Raw genomic sequence first — 22,746 nt, 5'->3', positions numbered from 1 at the left:
TTTATATGGGTTACTGCAATAGCGGCATCCTGCTTGGTCTCCTAAGATTTACGCTTATCCTGTTTCAGTCCATTCTCACATGGCAGCCAAAATGATCTTTTCAAACAAAAACCTGGTTAAGTCACTTAATAGTTTAACCCCCTTCGTTGGCTTTGTGGAAACACACACACACACACACACACGTAGTCCTGTGATTAGAATGCTGTGTCAGAAAGAGTAAAGGGCACTTAAATTGTAAGTTGAGGTGTGTGTTTGGGTCTCAGATATCAAGACTAGTTTGGTGACCTGAGGCAAGCTATTTAACTCAAAGTGTTTCAAATATAAAATATAGATACTATGAGGAGGGGGGTGAGATAATAAATATGAAAGGTACAATATAAATGCAGGACATTGTTAATAGTTAACTTCATGCTTATTTTGCCCTTTGAAAAATTACCTTTATCACAGTATCCACCAGGTAATGGTAGGATTTTTACAAGCTGAACCACCTTTCATGTAACTATCCAAGTTTCACAAAGTGAAAACATTAGTCATTTTTTTAAAAAAAATCATATTTTATAAAAGTTAAGTGACTTGCCAAAAGTGAAGACTAATTACCATGTCAATTCTAAAACCCAGGGCTATAACCTTGGCATTATAACCTAATAATCTTTCTACCAGGCCCTGCGACCTTCCCAAAATAATTAAGATTATTTGTTTATTAAATTGCATAAGTGGTTATTCTACTTTAAGTATATAACTAATCTTTGTAAATTGAGAACAATTTAGAAAAGCATATTTGAATAATTTACTGACTTAAGACCTTTGGCTTACAAGTGATGGCTTGCAAAAAGGGAATTTATTGGGTTACATAATTAGCTAGGAACAGTATTGGAGCAACTCTCAGTATTGAAGGTCCAGGCCTTTAGAGGACCTTCAAAGGAGCTGGGTGTAGACAAGACTCCTTTTATCTCTTACAGCTCTAGGCCTGGCAAACTAAGAAGGATGGGCTACACCTTTCTTTCTGAGAAATTAGGGAGAATTCCATTTGGCCTAGCCCATATCTCACAACCACCCCTATATTGTAGTAGTATTAGATTGAACCCCATGAAATTACTAATAGTCAATCATATTTTTACCAACTAAACATCCATTTCATATGGTTCAACCTATTAATAGTACGCGATGGTAAAGGGGAGAATGAGGCATCATAGATTGACAGCCCTAACAGGACCTCACAAAATGGTGTAGTTCCACAAAAGAGAAGATCTGTTGCTCTTCCCACCAGAAGAAGGAAAATGGGAAAATGGGAAAGCATTCTGGGCAGACACACACCCCCCCCCCTCAAAACAGTGACCATAATATAACATACTTACAAAGAGTTTTACGGGGTCAGCTAAATTAGATCACTATGGGAATGAAAAGGACCTCAAATATAAAAATTTCTAAAGTGAGAGACTGAATTGCTCTTACTAGTCCTTTTTCTCAAGCATCTCAGAGTTTGACAAATATCTTTTATGTAACCAGTGTGCCTAAAGCTCTTAAATTTTACCTTCTGTATTTTGCTGTCATTTGTTGAATGTCAAACATGTACTGGATACATTCCTCATTATAATCTTATTTAAAGATGGAGAAAGGTTCAAAGAAATAAACTCTAAAGTTACATAGCTTTGGAAGTATTTTGTAATTGCTATGTTATAGCTAAACTTTATTTAAATAGTCTTTTTGTTATTTTTACATACTTAACGCAAATACAGCTATGTGCTTATGGAGACCATACCCTTTCTTCATAAAGTTGAAGCGTTAGGTGGAAAGAAGGAACAACAGAGAGTCTTTCACTAATTACATAGCAGTGTTTTGTAGGGTTTTTCAATATAATATTAAAGCATGCTTTCTGGTCATTGATGCTGAAGGTGAGTCGTTCTCAATCTGATATGTAAAGCAAAACTGAAGTGATTTGTATTGTAAGTTTCCAAAAGTCTACAAAGTGATATATTTAGGGAACATTTTATTTAAAAAGTGGTATAATATTAAGGGAATTTGACTTTGGGGAAATTTTTCATAATTTTAATTATGTTTGACATATTAACTTTAACTATTTTAAATTAGTTCAAATAGCTATAAAATTTTTCTATAAGTTAATCTGTATAAAAATAAGTTTTTTTCCTTTAATTTTTCTTATCTTTTAAAAGACATATAGTTCTTGTCATTAGATTCTTAAGCAGTTTACTTAAAAATATTCCATATTTCCCTTATTTGATAGATGATAGTATATCTGCTGCAAGTACTTCTGATGTTCAAGATCGCCTCTCAGCTCTTGAATTACGAGTTCAACAACAAGAAGATGAAATCACTGTGCTAAAGGCAGCTTTGGCTGATGTTTTGAGGCGTCTTGCAAGCTCTGAAGATCATGTAGCCTCAGTCAAGAAATCAGTCCCAAGTAAAGGTAATTAATTGTGTTGTATAGCAGAAAGTGTCTTGCTTTTTGCAACACTTTCTTTGCAGTATTATATAAAACTTGTGTATTTTATCAGTGACAATAAAATTGACGATATAAAACTATAGTTTCTCTTTTGGGTTACTTGTGATTACTATAGTTTCTCTTTTGGGTTACTTGTTCCTTTTTCTTTATTCCCAAGAAATTCTGAAATTTTTTAATTTATTTTTTAAATTGGGAATTGTTGTATAATAACACTAATTGTATTTATAGACTTTTATGTCATAATATTTGTGTGCATTTAGTATTTTCCAAGTAAATAACAAATTCACTGAGGGCAGGTACTTTTGAATCAATGCCCTTATCATTACAGAAATGATTTAAATTATTATAGTTTAAACTAGAGGCCTGTTGCACGAAAAGATTCGTGCAATAGGCCTTCTCTTCCCCTGACTGCTGGCACCGGTTTTCCTCTGGCACCCGGGACCCAGGCCTTCGCTCCAGCTGGAGCCACCTTCAGTCTTCGCTCCGCTGCTTTGCGCCTACGTATGCTAATTAACTGCCGTCTTTATTGGTGGTTAATTTGCATATCTCACTGATTAGCCAATGGGAGGTGTAGCGAAGGTACGGTCAATTACCATGTTTGCCTATTGTTAAATAGGCTAGCTTCATTCTGAGCCTTCTGTGGTCATTAGTCAGCAGAATCTCCACAGTACAATGGGAATTTTAACTTCCAGTCATGGGGAGTTTTCACATGTTGAGAGAGTTTGGAGCAAATGAAGTGTGGCCTTTCCCTTTCTCCAATCACTCAGAAAGAATTTATAATTCTTTCACATTAATCAAACAATTGAACATTCACTTTCATAGATCTTACTGATTTCTTAGTAGTGTAAGTGAACATAGGCATGATTATTCCCATTTTGGCAACCGGAAAAGTGAGGGTAGTCATTGGCTCATTACTTCTCTACTGATTACTTCTCTATTGATTAACCTACGGAGGAGGCTAACATAACTTATAGAATCTAGGCTAGATAAAAGATAGTTAACCAGGATATGACGAGTAAATTTGTTAGAAAGATTATGAATTCAGTTTCTGGATGTTGACTTTGAGGTACATATAGTGTATAGATGATATTATAGATGGCTGGAGTCTAGTGCTCATATTAGTCTTGGCTAGAATAAGATTTTGGAAAATGTTCATCTTATAGATGATAGTTGAAGCCATAGAAAGGGGATGTAAAATGAGAACGAGGCTCAGGAAAATTCTGAGCAGGAATTGAGAGCAGTAACTATAGCCACTCTTTCAAAAAATTTGCCTTAGAGGGGAAGGTAGTACCTAGAAGAAGATGCTAAATTAAAGGCCAATTTTAATTTTAATTTTTTAAGATGTTTCGACTTGAGCACAAAGATATCTTGAGGATAAAAGTGCAGCAGAGAAGGTGATATTGGTGGTGAGCGGTGATGGTAATTGATGAAGCAAGTTTCCTGTTAGTTTAAAAAAGGATCTTAGAGCAGGTAAAAAACTAGGCTTAGACAGAAAAAGATTTATCTCTTTCCATGAGATAGCAAGTGAACTTTGCTATATATCACAGTTGTCAGGGTGGAACTTCTCTTCCTTATCACTTTCTCCTTAGGAGACAGTGATGTCCTTTAAGAAAGTAAGACAGTTCCTGGATGGTGAAAAAAGAGGAGTTAATATTTGGAATGGTGCCCTAGCTGGTTTGGCTCAGTGGATAGAGCATTGGCCTGCAGACTGAAGGGTCCCGGGTTCGATTCCCGTCAAGGGCACATTGGTGCAGGAGGCAGCCAATCAGTGATTCCCTCTCATCGTTGATGTTTCTCTCTCTCTCTCTCTCTCTCTCTCTCTCTCTCTCTCTCTCTCTCTCTCTCTCTCTCCCTCTCTCTCCCTCTCCCTCTCCCTCTCCCTCTCCCTCTCCCTCTTCCTCTCCCTCTCCCTCTCTCTCTCCCTCCCCCCCTCCCTCTCTCCCTCCCTCCCTCCCTCTCCCTTTCTATCTGAAATGAATAAAAAATATATTAAAAAATGTTTTGAATGGTTACAAACATTAACTTCCCACCTCCATGCTCTCAAGGTCATTCAGCATTTCTCTCCATAAAAATGCTGAATGACCTTGAGAGCATGGAGGTGGGAAACTTTGGGGGAGGGGCATCCTGCCTGGTTTTGTGGTTCTCATTCTTATCCCTCCCACCCTTACACATGCTGGGGCTAGGAGTGGAGACTTAGAAATGGCAGAATTCATCTTTTCTATTAGCAGTTAGTAAGATAAATGACAAGGGACTTGAGAGTTCGGCAAACAACTTGGTAGAAACCACTTTAGTTAATAATGTTATATTGTGATTTTTACTTTTTAAAAAAATATATATTTAATTGATTTTTTACAGAGAGGAAGGGAGAGGGATAGAGAGTTAGAAACATTGATGAGAGAGAAACGTCGATCAGCTGCCTCCTGTACACCCCCTACTGGGGATGTGCCTGCAACCAAGGTACATGCCCTTGACTGGAATCAAACCTGGGACCCTTAAGTCCGCAGGCCGATGCTCTATCCACTGAGCCAAACTGGTTAGGGCTGATGTTTACATTTTTTTAGAGTCAAACTTGAATATTGCCAAGATAATGCTTGGTTAGTGTCCACTATACATATATGTTTTGTGTTGTTAATCCTCATCCGAGGATATTTTTTCCATTGAGTTTTAGAGAGAATGGGGCGGGAGTAGCGGGAGAGAGAGAGAGACAGACAGACAGACAGGCAGACATTGATGTGAGAGAGACACAGCAATTGGTTGCCTCTCACACATGCCCTGACTAGGGCTGGGGATCAAACCTGCAACTCAGGTTCACTCCCTTGACTGGGAATTGAACCCATGACCCTGTGGTGGGAGGGCCAACACTCTTAACCACTGAGAAACACCAGCAGGGCCACAGTATTTTTTGGAGGTTCTAGCAGGGGAGCGCAGCTACTCGTATACCCTTGACCGAAGACCGGTCCTCTCCTCTGGGGGGAAGGTTGTCCTCTTCGAGTGCGCAGCTTCGGGAGGGACGCACATGGATCGGTGAGGGAGGAGGGGGACACCCGCCTAGCCAGCCAGATCAGCCGAATCAATGGGGTGACGATCAATGGGGTGACAGATGTTGCAGCCAGATCACCCTCACATCCCACAGTATTTCTAAAAGCTTATTTTAAATAGTTTATGAGTCTAAAAAAATTGATTTTTTTATTATGTTAGAACAGCAATACATTGTAATCTGTTGAAAAATTTTAAATGTTTTCTCTTGTTTTTTACTTATTGAGGTCTTTCAGTAAAGGAATATAAGAAAAATTAAAGGCTGCTTTTAAAATTTGGTAGATGGATAATATTTTGTATAACACATCAGTTACTTAGCACTTGCCTGTTTACGTGTCACAAAATATAAATTCAAGTAAATATCTGTAGTTTCTATTTCTTAGGAACATACTTTTTGTAAGTCATCCTTTCTAAACTTTTTCTAGTTGTCCTAAAACTGAAGATAGAACCAAAAACCCTGTATATATATTGTTTTTCCCCCTGTGCATACATACACATATACATATGATAAAGTGTAATTTATACATTAGGCACAGTAAGGGATTAACAACAATAACTATAATTAACAACAATAACTAATAATAAATAATTATAACAATATATTGTAATAAAGTTCATGTGACTGTGGGCTTTTTCTTTCTCCCAAAATATCTTATTGTACTGTACTCACTCTTGTGAAGATATGAGATGATACAATGCCTATGTGATGAGATGAAGTGAGGTACTCAGAACAGCGTGCAAAGTGAAAGTTCTTTATTTCTGAAATTTTCTGTTATTTTTGGACCTTGGTTAACCATGTGTTACTGAAATCTTAGAAATCAAAACCACAGATAAGGAGGGCTTATTAAAAGCTAAGCTTCATTTTTTTTTTTAGTATGTTATGCCAGAAACTTAACTGAGATAGAAAGTTTTCCCAGTAGTTTTTAAGGTGCCAGTCATTTAAATTTCTCATATACCTCTATTCTGTTGGAGAATTCTTTCCTTTTGACGGCATATGCTCATAATATATGCACCAGTTGCAACTGAATCCCTGCCAAAAGAAAAAAAAGTTACCTGTACTTTGTAGCCCAGGGAACACTTTGGAAGTTTTAACTGCTAGGAAGACAAATTATGTCACAGCTGGTGCCTGGGAAACTTATTAAGACCTTTTGGGGTGACCAAATGAATGTGATTTGAGAACACAGCCCATGGCATTAGGTGAAGATAAGCTGTTAGTACACATGGTGTAAAAGCAAAGGAGTAAAAATTTATCTGAGGGAAACTGTTGGTAAACCAAAAGTATCAAGCATTGTAACTGCTTCTTGAAAAATGAAAGAACCCAGAGGCATAATTGGACCATAGAGGATGTCAGTTCTCCAAAAGAAACATTCATAATTATGTAGAATCTGGGATGGTGTGTACCGGCACAGATCCTGTATCATTTGGCTCTTATTCCAAATAACATCTGGGAGAAGATAGGGATTGCCATGGGTTTTCTGTAAATGTTGTTAATAAGTAAATATATTAATCAGGTTGGAAGGTGTGAATTTCCTTGATGGGGCCCTTAGGCTAAAATGACTCATAATTGTGATAGAGGATGGGAGAGTGTCTTATTATTTTGACAACAGATCAAAGACTTCGAAGCTGCTCTTTGTATGCAGAAGCCGTTGGGTGGGTATTACCCCAGACCAGGCAGCAATTACCATTCATAGAATTCCATTTCTCTGTGAGTCAAATCCTTCTTTGGTCATTTCTACTCAAAATATACTTTTAAAAAAATCAGTGGCCAGGAGTTAACAGAACCAAAATACACCTTCCTGGGAGATAAAAGAGAAGTGTACAGATAAAATTCTAAGTGGAAAGATAAACTTTGATGCATTATAAATAGTCTTCAGTCTCCTCAAAGAATGAAGAGATTGAAACAAAAGGTGGCAGAGAATTTGAAAATATGAAGAGAGTGGAAGAGGTCTGCTATTGGAGCTGTGGAGCATATGGATAGAGAATCTGAGATAAATGAAAGATTTTGATTATTAACTAGAGTTCTTTCTCCATGGACCATATTTATCATTCTCCTAATCAAAAAATGTTCCCATCCTTTATGGCCTCAAACTATTTCCATTTTTTGTCTTTTATTGAAATCATTTAAAAAATTTTTTGTATGTCTCTTTTTGTATATTTTATTTGGTGTTCCTGCTAGATTATAAACTATTTGAAGGTAGGGACAGTTTCCTACTAATATAGCTGGCCTAGTAATGACTCAGTACATACTTGTTAAGTTGAATGTGGGAAGAAAAAAGTTATTGAAATAGGAAGTTGTGATTTAAAAAATTATTGCTTTGGAGGGAGGGATTGGGATAGATGCAAGAATAAGAGGATATTGTGGATGAGGGTAGCAAGGATTTTAGATTTTGAATATGCAATAGTTCTTAGTGATAACTTTACTGTGTGAGTCTTAGAGTACACTGAGGTTCATTAGTATTTACGAACTGTCAGGCTAAGACAGTGGTCGGCAAACTGCGGCTCGCGAGCCACATGCGGCTCGTTGGCCCCTTGAGTGTGGCTCTTCCACAAAATACCACGTGCGGGCGCGCATGTACAGTGCGATTGAAACTTCATGACCCATGCGCAGAAGTTGGTATTTTGTGGAAGAGCCACACTCAAGGGGCCAAATAGCCGCATGTGGCTCGCAAGCCGCAGTTTGCCAACCATTGGGCTAAGGTATCAAAGGTCATCTGCTTAGGACTGTCATCAAGGAGTATAAACTATTCATGTCACGTCATGGTAAAATAATATAAAGAATAAAAATTATCATTGGCTTTCAACCCTGGGATTATGATGGTTTCCACTGTGGTTGAAACCTTGGTTTATAGCTTTTAGCTAAATTTCTCTTATTTCAGCTGGGTTGCTGCTCAGAAATAGAACTACTGTACCTTTGGGTACTAGAGGCCACTGTTGCTTCTAGTCTTGCCGGCTAGCCTTTGAGAGGGTTATGACCTTTATAATGCCCAAGCCCTGGAGGAGAAGGATGCATATATATGCAAATGGCATATATACACCTAATGAGGCATTACAGTTAAATTTCTAATATTCTAAATTTCAAAGAATACACTTTAGACTTCTCTGTTGAAAAACAAGTATTCACTCACAGACCCTTTTTGTTTTCTGCATGTGCTGTACTTAACCTTAGACAATCAATCACTCTTTTATTCAAAATCTAAGGATTCCCAGCACTGAGAGTTATCTCAAATTAAGCTGTAGGGTTGAAAGTGGCCATGAGAATCTTCTGGTCTTTTCTTGCTCTTTACATAAGTATCTGGGGGACCTTGATATTTAGTACTATTATCTGCTTAGATATTTTCTTTCTCCCTACTCCCTCTGATGAATTGCTTTCTGTTACCCTGGTACAGCTCAAAATGTCATTCTCTCCTGGGTAGAATTATTCCTTTCTACTTATTTACCTACCTTTCTTCTGCCTGGACTCAAATCTTGTTTCCACTGCCTATTATAATAACCTTGAGCACCTTAATAATCTCTCTAAGCTTCAGTTTATTCATCAGCAAAATTGGGATGATAATAGGAAATCCCTTTTAGGATTATGGTGAAGGTTAAAGGATATAACAATTATAAATTATTTAGGACAATACCCAGCAAATTGCATGTGCTTGATGATTAATATTACTCCACACCATTAAGTGTATGGACAGTTTTCTGTTTCCTACATCTTTTCAGTGTACTAGGCACTGTTTTAGTGCTGGAGATTAAAGAAATAAAAGACTTTGTATTTGCCCCTAAAAGGCTTCAAATAAAGTGAGAAAACAGGTATGTCAATAAATACAATATTAATATGATAATTAGTATTAAAAAGGTAAATTTAGGGTGCTGTGGGAGCACCTAGGATAAATACCTAACTCAAACTGGAGTTGAAGGTTTCTTGCAGGAGGTAGCATTAGTACTCGTCTACCTTCATGGTCTTAAATTGGTGCCAGTTTACATATTGTTATCTGAATTGAGTACTTCAGAATTCTCTTTCTAACCCAGCGGTCACCAACTGGTGGTCCGTGAGGTCTGAAAGGTTGGCAACAGCTGTACTAGAGTGTTCTGCTTGTATGTCCCTCAGAATTCATGTCCCCAAACTGACTTGATTAACATTCCATAAAACTACTTCCTCCTTTCCATTCATGCTACTTAGCGCTTGTTTCAGGTCTCCATGATCTCATGCTCAGACCATTGTCCTGAAATCTGCTCTGCTATAGCCTCTAGATCAGCAGTTCTCAACCTGTGGGTCGCGACCCCTTTGGAGGTCAAACGACCCTTTCACAGGGGTCGCCTAAGACCATCGGAAAACACATATATAATTACATATTGTTTTTATGATTAACCACTATGCTTTAATTATGTTCAATTTGTAACAATGAAAATAAATCCTGCATATCAGATATTTACATTACGATTCATAACAGTAGCAAAATTACAGTTATGAAGTAGCAATGAAAATAATTTTATGATTGGGGGTCACCACAACATGAGGAATTTTATTAAAGGGTTGCAGCATTAGGAAGGTTGAGAACCACTGCTCTAGATCATTTTCTCTAAAATGTAAATTGACCTAAGTCCTTCCCCTCCCACCCCCCCAGTTTAAAACCCTTTAGTAGTCTCTATCCTCTATAGATAAAGTCTTTATCATCTAACTCCTGTTTACCTCTCCCATCTGGACTCACCCTTCCTATTTGGACTCTGCCCTCTCTTATTCCACATTCTTACCACATAAAGAGCTTTTTTTGTCTACTCCCACCCCTGCTCATGCTACACACACATGCACACCCCACTTCACAGTTACATTCTTTCTGTTCCTTTATACATACTGGAATAAGATCTCAGTATCTTATTACCTCCATGTTACCTGGCTGCCTCTTATTCTTTAAGACTTTGTTCTGCATTTCTTCTTCTAAGCCTTTCTTTAGCTCTGTGTCTGTAATCATACAGAATTATGTCTTTTCTTTGTACTTTCACAATACTCTGTTACTGTACTTACTACGTTTTCATTGCCAGTGTGATTCTTTTGCAAGATTTTAAATTCCTTGATGCCAGGTATTCTTTTGCAAACACAAGGCTAGGATCATAATAGACCCTGAGTAAATATTTGATGTGTAGGTGCATGATGAATACATGTTAATTTAGGCACAGAGCAGTAAAAGTACTTAGTTTAGGAGTTCAAAATAAACTGAAGCATAAGGTATAAGATTGGGAGTGTCAAGAAATGAGCCTAGACTGGTAGGTAGAACCCATAGTGAAAGGTTTTCTTATGCCTTGCTAAGGAATTTAGTTTTTATCCTGAGGGCACTGAGAGCCATTAAACTTTAAGGATTTTAATCTGCGGGGTAGCAGGTAGATTTACAGCAATCCATTAATTCTAAAACCTATATTTCTTGCATTTTAACATTTCTGAAATTGTAATGCATCTTACAATTGATTGTGTCTTATAGTTCTCATAGGCAACACTTCTTTCTAGTGGTATTCAAGATAATGGTGCATATTACAATTGATGATATATTAAATTTAAAGACATACAGCATGTTTTAGAAACATCATTCTGGCATAGTGTAGAGAATACCTTAAGAGCAAGATAATACTGCAAAAAGGAAATATAGAAATAAACTGATGAACATAATCCAGAAGAGAAATTTGAGGCAGTAGTGGTGAAGATGTATTCAGTCATTTAGATATTAAGTGCTTTGCATGTGTACCAAGCACAGTGCTAAGCATGGGGAAATATATACAAGAATCATCAAGGAAGTAAGGTTTCCAGGTAGAGTTAAGAATCATTATAAATGGTGATAAGGACTGTTAAGGAAGTAAAGGGGGTAATGAGAGAGTAAACTAGAGAGGCACTTTAGATAAGGGGATCAAAGAAGCCTTCTTTGAGGAAGTGGTATTGAGTTGAAATTTAAAAGATGAGAATGAACCTTCCAGGTGAAGAACTTTCTAAAATAGAGGAGCAAATGCAAAAGTGTTGATGCAAGAAAGGATAGGGAGGAAAAATTGAATTCAAGATTTTGGTCATAAGCTCAGAAACAAATCTACCTGGACTCTTATTTCACAAGGCTAGGAACAAAAATTGGTCAAAATGGGTCATAGACTGCATTGTAAGGGTTAAAACCAATAACACTATTACAAAAAATATAGGAGAAAATTTGTGAGACCTTGGGTTTGGCCAAAGTGCTTAAACAGGACATGAGTACAAATAAGAACAGAACAGTCAATTAATTGAACTTCATCAAAATTAAAAAACCTTATTCTTTCAAAACTGTTTTGAAAATAAGCTACAGAACAGGAGAAAATATGTGCAAAACATGTATTTGTCAAATTTTTTTTTATCTAGAGCAGTGGTTCTCAACCTTGGCTGCACATTAGAATCACCTGGGAATCTTTTTAAAATCCTGATTTCTGGGCCTCATCCTCCGGAAATTCTGTTTCTTTGTTACTAATGTTGTGGCCCCACCCCATAACAAAGAAACAGAATTTCCAGAGGATGAGGCCCAGAAATCAGGATTTTAAAAAAGATTCCCAGGTGATTCTAATGTGCAGCCAATGTTGAGAACCACTGATCTAGAATATATGAACAACTCTTACAACTCAATAATTAGGAAGACAGCCCATTTTAAAAATAGAGAAAAGGTTTGAACAGACACATTACCAAAGACGATATATGATCTCTATATAAAAAACCCTAATATGCAAATAGACCGAATGCTAGAACAACCAAACAACTGAACAGCCAGTTGCTATGATGTGCACTGACCACCAGGGAGTGCACGCGGAACATGGCGGGCAGCAGCTGGCAGAGCACGGAACATGGTGGGTGTAGGCTGCAGCGGGATGGTGAAGCAGTTGAGCGGGGGCGCCAGACCAAGGTGGGGCACCGGTTGCTGTCATTGGGGCGAGCCTCTGGTGGTTACTGAAAATTCTTTGCTCCTTGTGTACCACGGGCCTGCCAGCGCTTGCACCTGCTGCTGACCCCGATTGTCCCTGAGTCCTTCTCTACCTCCCCCTGCTCCTAAGGGGCGATTGGGGCTGGCAGCCACCACTCGCACCCATTGATGGGGCGGTGCTATCAGCGCCTGGGAGCAGCAGCGGCAGGGGACAGGCCACAGCAGGAGGGGCTGAGCAGGGGCACGGAGGATGGGCCGAGACCTGCCCCTGTGCTCACCGCAGCTTCTCGGCCCACAGTTCCTTTCAAGATGCGTGAATTCATGCAATGGGCCCCTAGTATCAAATAAGTGAATAGGACACCCTCAGGTTAAATTCTAAATGAGTTACAGAGGACTTAATATTCCCCATGAAAAAAATATTTAACACCTTTAGACATTAAAGAAATGCAAATTAAAAACATAGTGAGATACCACTACATGCTCACCAGGATAGCTAAAAGTAACAAGATTGGTCATTCCAAGTATATTCAAGGATGTGGAGCAATTAGAAACTCAGTGCAGGTGGGAATGTAAAATGCTACTGCCTCTTTGGAAAAAAACCTGGCAGTTTCTTAAGTTAAAAATTCACCTACTATACAACCCAGGTTATTTACCTTTAAGAATGAAAGCATATATCAATATAAAGACTTATACACTTAATTCATTGTAGCATTATTTACAATAGTACAAAACTGGAAACAACCCAAATGTCAAAAGGTAAATGAATAAAGACATGGTGGTATATTTATATAATAGATAGTTGGGGTCTGTCTTGACAGTACGAGGCAAGACTGATCTTCAACAAAGAAGATAGAGATACAACAAAGATTTAAAGGTTCTACAGGAATTACCAAGGATGCTTGATTTAATTTTTAAAATAGTCAGATTTTTAATATTAATCAGGTAATTTAACAACATTGAAGAAGTTTTAACCCTTTGCGGTCGTTTGTCTACTCTCAGCCACCAAAGCTTTTTTACCGTTCCGGTCGTATGTCTGCTCTCAGCCACCACAGCAAGGAACCATACGAATCTTAACTCTATTCATTCATGTATCAGTTCATAATTTCTCTGAAAGCTCTTAAGTGTCTAAGCGACCTTGTCACGAACCAAAACATTGCCCCGACAAATCGGAGATATCGAAACTCAATATAAACAAACGCGGTCGTTCCACACTCGCTATGCAAAACACTGTGGCGAGTCAGTCGCCTTTTGAGAGTGAAGAAATCGACAAGCTTTGGAGATACTTCGCAGAATTTCAAATAAAGCTTTACAAATTACGTTTAACTGTAATTAAGCATTCTCGCTTGTTAAGATATTTCAAAATAATACTCCAAAATGGCAAAAAGAAAGTTACCGAAAGAAGTGTACTGCGAATCTGAAAGTAACGATGAAGAGTTTTATTTTGGCACCTTGAATACTGACTCTGACGTAGAAAGTGATAACGTTTGTAGTGATTCCACTAGTAGTGACGCAGTTCCAAAAAAGAATTAATAAATCTTGTTTATCCTTCATAATCTTGCATGTTATGTATCACTGCTCTTTCAATGGAAATTAATTTCGACAAGTACGACACCCATGTCCAAATTTAATATGACTGCAAAGGGTTAAAAAGAAAAAGTGACCCACAATTTTACCATAATAATGTAGGTTTCTGTTTTTCCCACTTTTATCAAAGGTTGAAGGGAGTACACATGATCAGGTCAGTGTCGCAGAAAGATAAATTTGACAGGTGGCTAGAAGAGCAAGGCAAGGGTTCTGAATGAAGGTGAACCAGCTTGTGACAATTGGAAAGATGGAGATCGAGGAACAGGAACCACCAAATTTGGGGATATCAGAGAGAGAATCAGAAACAATCCTATCTAATAAAAGAGAAACATGGTAATTAGCTGTACCTCCGCTACCCTTCCCATTGGCTAATCAGGGCGATATGCAAATTAACTGCCAGCCAAGATGGCGGCCGGCAGCCAGGCAGCTTGAAGCGAACAGGAGGCTTGCTTGCTTCAGTGATGGAGGACTCCAGCGTTCCCCGCCGGCCTCTGAGCTTGCAGTTTGAAACATTGTTACAAATATAGAAGCTAAACAAAACCCCAGAAACCTGCTTTCAGCCAGCCGGGATATCAGAGCTGGAGTTGATACAGTGTTTCGATTATAGAACCCAAACAAACCAGATACCTGCTTTCAGCAGCAAAGACCTAAGAGCTGGAGCCAAGCCTCAGAGCTAAAGCTGGCCCAGAATAAAAGAAAAAAGAAAAAAAGGAGCGGTTGGGAGCTTCAGTCACCCGCCAGCCTGAAAACAGCCCTCAGCCCCTCACCCAGACTGGCCAGGCACCCCAGTGGGGACCCCCATCCTGAAGGGTGTGTGACCAGCTGCAAACAGCTATCATCCCCTCACCCAGGCTGGCCAGGCACCCCAGTGGGGACCCCCACCCTGATCCAGGACACCCTTCAGGGCAAACCAGCCGGCCCCCACCCGTGCACCAGGCCTCTATTCTATATAGTAAAAGGGTAATATGCCTCCCGGCACCGGGATCAGCGTGACGGGGGCAGCGCCTAAACCCCCTGATCGCCCTGCGGCTCTGTGTGTGACAGGGGGCAGGGCCACAACCTCCCTATCCGCCCTGCTCTGTTTGTGACAGGGGAAGGTGCCCCAACCCCCTGATCAGCCCTGCTCTGTGCCTGATGGGGGGAGCTCCCCAACCCCCTGATCACCCTGCGGATCTGTGTGTGACAGGGTGCAGTGCCCCACCCCCCTGATCGGCCCTGCTCCGTGTGTGACAGGGTGTGGCGCCGCAACCTCCCCATCGACCCTGCCTTGAGTGTGACAGGGGGCTGTGCCCCAACCCCCTAATCGGCCCTACCCTGAGCGTGACTGAGGGTGGCATCGCAACCTCCCGATCCGCCCTGCTCTGTGCATGACGGGGCGGCACCTCAACTCCCCAATCGGCCCTGCTCTGAGCCCGACCAGGAGCTGCACCTAGGGATTGGGCCTGCCCTCTGCCACCCGGGAGCAGGCCTAAACCAGCAGGTCATTATCTCTCGAGGGGTCCCAGACTGCAAGATGGCACAGGCCGGGCTGAGGGACCCCCCCCTCCCCCGAGTGCACAAATTTTTGTGCACCGGGCCTCTAGTCCTATATAATAAAAGCCTAATATGCTAAGTGGCTGGTCGTCCATTCAACCAAACAAAGCATAATATGGTAATGATATGCTAAGGCCACTTAAACGCTCACTGTAACATGCGCTGACCACCAGGGGGCAGACAGTCGACCAGTCAACCAGTTGCTGTGACGTGCACTGACCACCTGGGGGCAGACGCTCTGACTGGTAAGTTAGCTTGCTTCTGGGATCTGGCCGATCGGGACTGAGCGAGAAGGGCCCGACAAGCCCTGGAGCCCTCCCACAGTCCCTCCTCGGCTGGCCAACCTCCCACGTCGCTTCCTGGCCCCGATTGTGTACTGGTGGTGTCCCTCGGCATGGCCTGTGCCCTCTCACAATCCAAGACCCCTTGAGAGATGTCAGAGAGCCGGTTTTGGCCTGATCCCACAGGCCAGGCGGAGGGAACCCACTGGTGCACGAATTTGTGTACCAGGCCCCTAGTTGGTTTATAACTTGAATGGCAGGTAATTAGATGCAATTTACTTGTAAAGTGATGCAACTAATTAATGTTCATCTCATCCTAACCCACCTTTGTACCTTAGGACTGCCTAGGCCCACCTCCTACCTGCCTCTTAAAAAAAAAAACTAGTTTCTGCCCCTGTATCTATTATTGTTCAAAAGTTTATAATGATCTCTAGAGCTGCCTCAAACAGATTGTCAAACTGTAGCAGGAAGGCCGGGGAGGGTTGGGGGGCAGGAGGTAGGGGGGTAAGAGATCAACCAAAGGACTTGTATGCATGCATATAAGCATAACCAATGGGCATAAGACACTGGGGGATAAGGGAGGCTAGGGGACTGTCTAGGGCGGGGGGAAAAAAGTGGGCACATATGTAATACCCTTTGTAATACTTTAAGCAATAAAAAAAAAACAAAAAACTAGTTTCTGCCCTAACCGTTTTGGCTCAGTGGATAGAGCGTCGGCCTGCGGACTGAAAGGTCCCAGGTTTGATTCCAGTCAAGGGCATGTACCTTGGTTGTGGGCACATCCCCAGTGGGAGGTGTGCAGGAGGCAGCTGATCGATGTTTCTCTCTCATCGATGTTTCTAAGTCTCTATCCCTCTCCCTTCCTCTCTGTAAAAAATCAATAAAATACATTTTTTTAAAAAAAAAACCTAGTTTCACCAACTATTCTTTTTTTCTTCTAACCATTTTTCAGAGTCTTCCTCTTCAATGGCTATAACAGTTTGTTTACTGTAGCTAAGCGGTATTCAGAAAGTTATTATCTTATGTTTGGTTGTTTTATTACTGCAAATCAGAAATACCTAAACTAAATGGTAACTTCTAGGAGAGAGGAAGTTGGGGATATGTGCTCAGAGATGGGTGCGCAGACACTTCAGCTCTAATGGCATATATGTTTACATTTTACAAAAAGTCAAAAACAAGGTTTTGCTTCTGATAATGTCAGAATAAGCTCCTTTGTTTTCCTTCATTATAAACTTAACAGCAGTTCTTACAGGATGAGGTAATTTGAACAGGGTTAGAAGATTTCTGCAATGTTTTAGTGGTCAGTTTTTTATTTTTTTCTGCACAGTAGTATTTTAAGTAATATTCAGTTATGGATTATAGGGTGACTCAATCTTATAAATATATTAATATTCAGAAGAGTATATTTCATAATCAGTAACTAAAATTTCACCATAGTGTAATTGCTGAGAAAGGAATAAATAGTCACATCAGTATCAACATAAAATGTCAATTTAGGTTAGAAATTTCAGAAACAGTAAGTTGAAGTAGATATGCCATGAGACATTGGTAAAAGAATGGTAGTTGTTTTTTTAAGTGATATTCAAGAGTATGTAGAAAATGCAACTGAAACAATTCCATTACATGTGAAACGCAGAGATTATATTATTTATTTATGAATTACACATATATACAGAATTATGTATATATTTTGAACAGTGCCTGTAATTTGTTGGTGTTTAGTGAATAAAACACCTAGACGTTAAATTCTAAATGAGTTACAGAGTACTTAATAGTCCTCATGCAAATTGTGGCCCTAATCAGATTATTTTGAAATTGAAGAGATTATTCCATTTATACTTTGGGAGTATAATGTTTTTCTGTTGGAAATAATTGTTAGCTTAATGTGTATGAAATACAAGCTCTTCTTTCTTCTTGAGGTAAAAGAACATGAAGAAACTTCGTTATGTATTTTTTATCAGAGAGGATTAGACATAATTTAACACAGGAAATTCAGAAATAACTATTGGTCCATGGCCCTATCTCACAATTGCTTTCAATGAGATATTCTAAAATAGAATATTCATGCATAATTCATCTCTGAAATGCTTACATCATGTATATATGTGTGAGAGGGAGATTCTGATAAAGATATTATAAATATAGTAAAATTATCACTTGTACTTCAGTCTTTGGTGTGGCTCCAAAATTTCTTCAGGTTTTTTACTTTTTTAAAATTTTGTTTTCTTTCACTAGCGACTATACAATTAACAAATCCAGTGAGCATTCAGTTTAGGCCAAAGATTTGTTCTTTTTAACATAGTACTAGAAAATTTTCAATCATATGTTATGTTTTTGAGACCTTTTTTATTCACATCAGCACCTTCATTTTTCAGTTTTTTCATTCACTTTACATAAAGTAATAAAATATTGAAATAATTACACAAACATTTCCACTTTTTATTGTTACCACTTTATGGAATAAACTTAATAACTGGCTCAGTAGTTGGAAGCCATTATATATAGACTTTGAAATGGACATTAGAAGATGGCCTTTTAGGAGTAAATATTTAGGATGTGAATAGAGAGCCCCTGAAACTGATCAAAACTCTGAAACATACACTGCCATCTATTCATGTAAAGATGAATGATAATTCTACAGCTACCTTGAAAGCATTTGAAGAATTGAAGAGTAAACTATAGGACTTAGAAACATTGGTGGTGTATTGAATATTTTTATTGTGATAAAATATACATAACATGAAATTTACCACTTTATTTTTATGTGTTCAGTTCAGTGGCATTAAATACATTCATATTGTTGTGCAACCATCCATGAATATTCAGAACTCTTCCCTCTTCCCAAACTGAAACTCTGTACCCATTAAACAGTAACTCCACATTTGTTCCATCCATACTCTCTCAATCCTTAACCACCACCATTCTATTTCTATGAATTTCACTACTCTAAATACTTAGTATAATTGAAATCATACAATATTTGTTCTTTTGTGTCTGTCTTATTTCACTTAGGACACTGGTGGGGATCGTTCGGCCCGAGGGCCGTCTAAGGCCCGTGAAATAATTTGGTCTGGCCCTGCCAAGGCATTAGGGGTGAGAGTTAATTAAATGTTTAACCATATACAGCAGGCTAATTTTAAATTGATAATTTTGTATGGCCTGAGAATATTATAAAAATCCAAATGGCCCTTGGCAAAAAAAAAAGATTCCCCACCCCTGACTTAGAATAACATCTTCAAGGTCCATCCATGTGATAGTATGTTTCACAACTTCATTTGTTTTTTACGCTGAATAATATGCATTGTATGTATATATAACAATTGGATATCCATTCAGTGACATTTGGGTGGCTTATACCTTTTGCGTATTGTGAATACTGTAGCTATGAACATGGGTGTACGAATATTTGCTTGACTCCCTGCTTTTTTAAAAATTGATTTTCAGAAAGAGAGAGAAATATCAATTTGTTGTCTCATTCACACACCCATTCGTTGATTCCTATATGTGCCCCAACCCAGGTATAGAACCCCACAACCTTGGTGCATTGGGATGACACTCCAACCAAGATACCCAACCCAGACAACTCCCTGCTTTCAATTCTTTTGGGTATATATACCCAGATGTAGAATTGCTAGATTATATGGTAATTCCATGTTTAATTTTTGAAAAGTAGCCAATACTGTTTTCCACAACACCTGCACCATTTTAAATTCCTGCCAAAAATATATAAGGATTCCAATTTCTCTAAATACTTCCCAAGACTTGTTATTTGTGTGTGTGTGTGTGTGTGTGTGTGTGTGTGTGTGTGTGTGTGTGTGGTTTTGTTTTTAATAATAGCTGTCTTAATGAGTGTGGGTGATCTTTTTTGAGATGAGGTTTGGGACTTTGAAAGAAAGCATGGGAAGTGAATTGCAGACTAAATATGGCTTTACATAGTGTTTAATGTTTTATTGTGTGTGTATAACAAAAAATCTAAAAAAAACTAATTTACATTTCAAAAAATATAGGAAAAGCAGTGCTCAGGAAAGTTTATAGTTGTAAATGCCTATGTTTAAAAAAAAAAAAAGATCTCAAATCAGTAACTAACTTTAACCTTAAGGAAATAGAAAAACAAAAAATCAAATCTAAAACCAGCAGAGGGAAGGGAATAATAAAGATTAGAGATAAATGAAGTAGAATATAGGAAAATAATAGAGTTAATGAAACCAAAGCTTAAAAAAAAAAAGATGAACAAACTTGACAAACTTTTAGCTCTAAAATTACTAAGAAAAAAGAAGGAAGACAACAATTTACATCATATAGTTCTATTGAAAAAATGGCCAAAGGATTTCAATAAATATTTCTCCAAAGAGGATATACAAATGGCTAACAAGCCCAGTAAAAGATTTTCATCTTCATTAGGGAAATGTAAATCAAAATCATAGTGAGATAGCACTTAATACTCACAGAGAAGGCTATAAGTTTTTTAAAAAACTGAAAATAAGTGTTGGCAAGGATGTGGTAAAATTGGAACCCTCATACATTGCTGGTGGACAGTAAAATGATACAACTGCTGTGTTTGTTGGGGTTTCTCAGTAAATTAAACATAAAATTACCATGTGAACCAGCGATTCTCCTAGTTATATACCTAAATAAATGATGCGATGTTCACATGAAAACTTGTACACAAATGTTTATGGCAACACTAGTCAAAATAGCCAAAAGATGGAAACAACCAGATATCTATGACGGATGGATGGATGAATAAACAAAATGTGGTATATTTATACAATGGCATATTATTCAGCCATATAAAAGAATGAAGTGCTCATACATGCTGCCACATGGAGGAACCTTGAAAACATAGTGCTAAGTGAAAGAAGCTGGACACAAAAAGAGCATACATAGTATGATTCTTTGTATATGAAATATTTGGAATAGGCAAATCTATAGAGATAATGCAGGTTAATGGTTGACAACGGCTGGGGGGAGGGGCAGTAGGGACTGCATAATAGTAAAGAGTTTCTGTTGGAGGTGATGAAAATGTTCTTGAATTGAGAAATAGTGACGGTTGCACAACATTGTAAATACACTGATTGCTACTGAATTGTACCTTTATAAATGGTTAAAGTTGCAAATTTTACATTATGAGTATTTACCACAATTTTTTTTTTTTTAAAGCTGTAGTACAACCCTGGCCAGATGGCTTGGTTGTTTGCAGCAGCATCCTGTACACCAAAAGGTCATGGGTTCGAGTCCTAGTCGGGGTGCATGCAGAAGGCAACTGATCAATGTTTGTTTCTCTCTCCTGTCTCTCTTAAAATCAGTAAACATATTCTCAGGTGAGGATAAAAAAATAAATTTAAAAAATTTAAATATTGTAATACGTCAGTCTCCTGTTTCACAGACTAGCGCTAGAGCTGATGACCAATGATATTAGCATAAATTGGAAGGGTTGTACCTTATAATTTGTGAAACATTTCCTAGGAAATTTTAAAAAATAAAATACAGTAGATCTCCCCCTTCCTCTCTTCTGAGTCATTTGGTCTGAGGTAGGGTCTAGGAATCTGTATATTAAGGAAACATTTTAGATGCTTATGATGTAGGTGTGCCTATCTGCTTATTCATGTAAAAATGCAGTGTTATACCATCATATATGGGACACTTTAGAGCAGCGATCGCCAACCGGTGGTCTGCGGACGACTGGTGGTCTGTAAGGTCCGAAAGGCTGGCAACCGCTGCTTTAGAGTGCTTTACATAAAAGTGTTTTACTCTGTGCTTTTATGAAGAGAAGCAAACAAGCAAATGTGAGATTGGCCAAATTTAAAAGTTAGATTTTCTTTTGTGCATGTGAGAAAACTGAGTCCAATAATTCAAAACTTCTCTATTCCCAAACCTTTAAATAAACTTACCCCTTAAGTGTATATGGCTGCTTTATCTGTGACTTTGAGTCTTCTGACCACACCAGTGTAGGCATCACATATTTATTCCTCCAGTCCTTCTACTGTGTAAATTTAAAAAGCAGAGGTTACTTTGTATACTTATAATTTATTAATATGAAATAACATGCTAAGATTTAACATTTAGTATTTCTAATTAAATTTCAACAGAACCTGAGCTATTTCTGAAAATTAGTGACATGTGGGGAATTTGTGGTTTAATTTGAAGCACAACCTAAAATCATGTACTTCAAAGCTGCTATGTGTGACAAGCAAACTATTTAGGTAACGAATGATCTAGCTGCAATTTAGCAATTTAGCATGACTTCCCTATAAATTTATTCTGATGAGATTAACTCTTGATACAAGACTATTGTATGCTGTATACCAGGGAGAAAAATGTGCTTACTAGTTCCAAACACTAATGTTTTACTTTTTTAAACTCCAATCTTTGAGAAATATTTTTAAATTTAGTGAAAATTTTTTTCTTAATCACCTTTAGGTCAAACAGGCATTCGAGAAGCTATTTCCATGTCCTGTATAACCAATGGGAGTGGCACAAACAGAAAACCGAGTCATACCAGCTCTGTCTCAGTTGCCAGAAAAGACACTTTTTCATCTGCTGCTAAAAGGTATCCATTTGTAAGGTGTGTGTGTGTGTGTGTGTGTGTGTGTGTGTGTGAGAGAGAGAGAGAGAGAGAGAGAGAGAGAAACATTGTAAAATAGTCGAATGTGATAACAGTCCACTTCTGAAACAAATGTGAAGTAGAGCTTATGGAATTGAAGTATGTCCTTTGAACATAGAGACATCTCAGCCTGTACTCACTCAGTTTATAATCATCATACCTATTGAGTTGTGTGAGGCAGCTTTTGGTTGTAGATTTAAAAAAACATTTGCATTTTCTGGGGGGTTTTTTTGGTTTCTTTTTAACAAGCATTTGTTGATAAGTTAAGTGTCACTATGTTTAATGTAACTACATAAGTGAATTTTCCATAGAAAGTGATACATTTGCTATAACATGCTT

The 22,746-nt window shown here is 38.4% G+C and overlaps 1 protein-coding gene across 8 annotated transcripts in view; it reads left to right on the top strand.

The window, feature by feature from the left end:
- EML4 (EMAP like 4) overlaps positions 1–22,746 on the top strand; it is a 160,749-nt gene that overhangs the window by 63,597 nt on the left and 74,406 nt on the right. For all 8 annotated transcript variants that reach the window (XR_004971858.1, XM_036334748.1, XM_036334747.1 and 5 more), the window contains exons 2-3: positions 2,243–2,425; positions 22,224–22,353. Coding sequence is in view for 7 of the 8 variants with exons in the window: in XM_036334748.1 (XP_036190641.1) it covers positions 2,243–2,425; positions 22,224–22,353 (313 nt within the window). In the remaining variant the exon portion in view is untranslated. The remainder of the gene's footprint in view (positions 1–2,242; positions 2,426–22,223; positions 22,354–22,746) is intronic.

The sequence above is a fragment of the Myotis myotis genome, unplaced genomic scaffold (genome assembly GCF_014108235.1).
Source record: "Myotis myotis isolate mMyoMyo1 unplaced genomic scaffold, mMyoMyo1.p scaffold_m19_p_14, whole genome shotgun sequence".
Taxonomy (NCBI): Eukaryota; Metazoa; Chordata; class Mammalia; order Chiroptera; family Vespertilionidae; genus Myotis; species Myotis myotis.
Note: the sequence above shows the minus strand (reverse complement) of the source record. Positions and strands in the feature narration are given on the sequence as shown.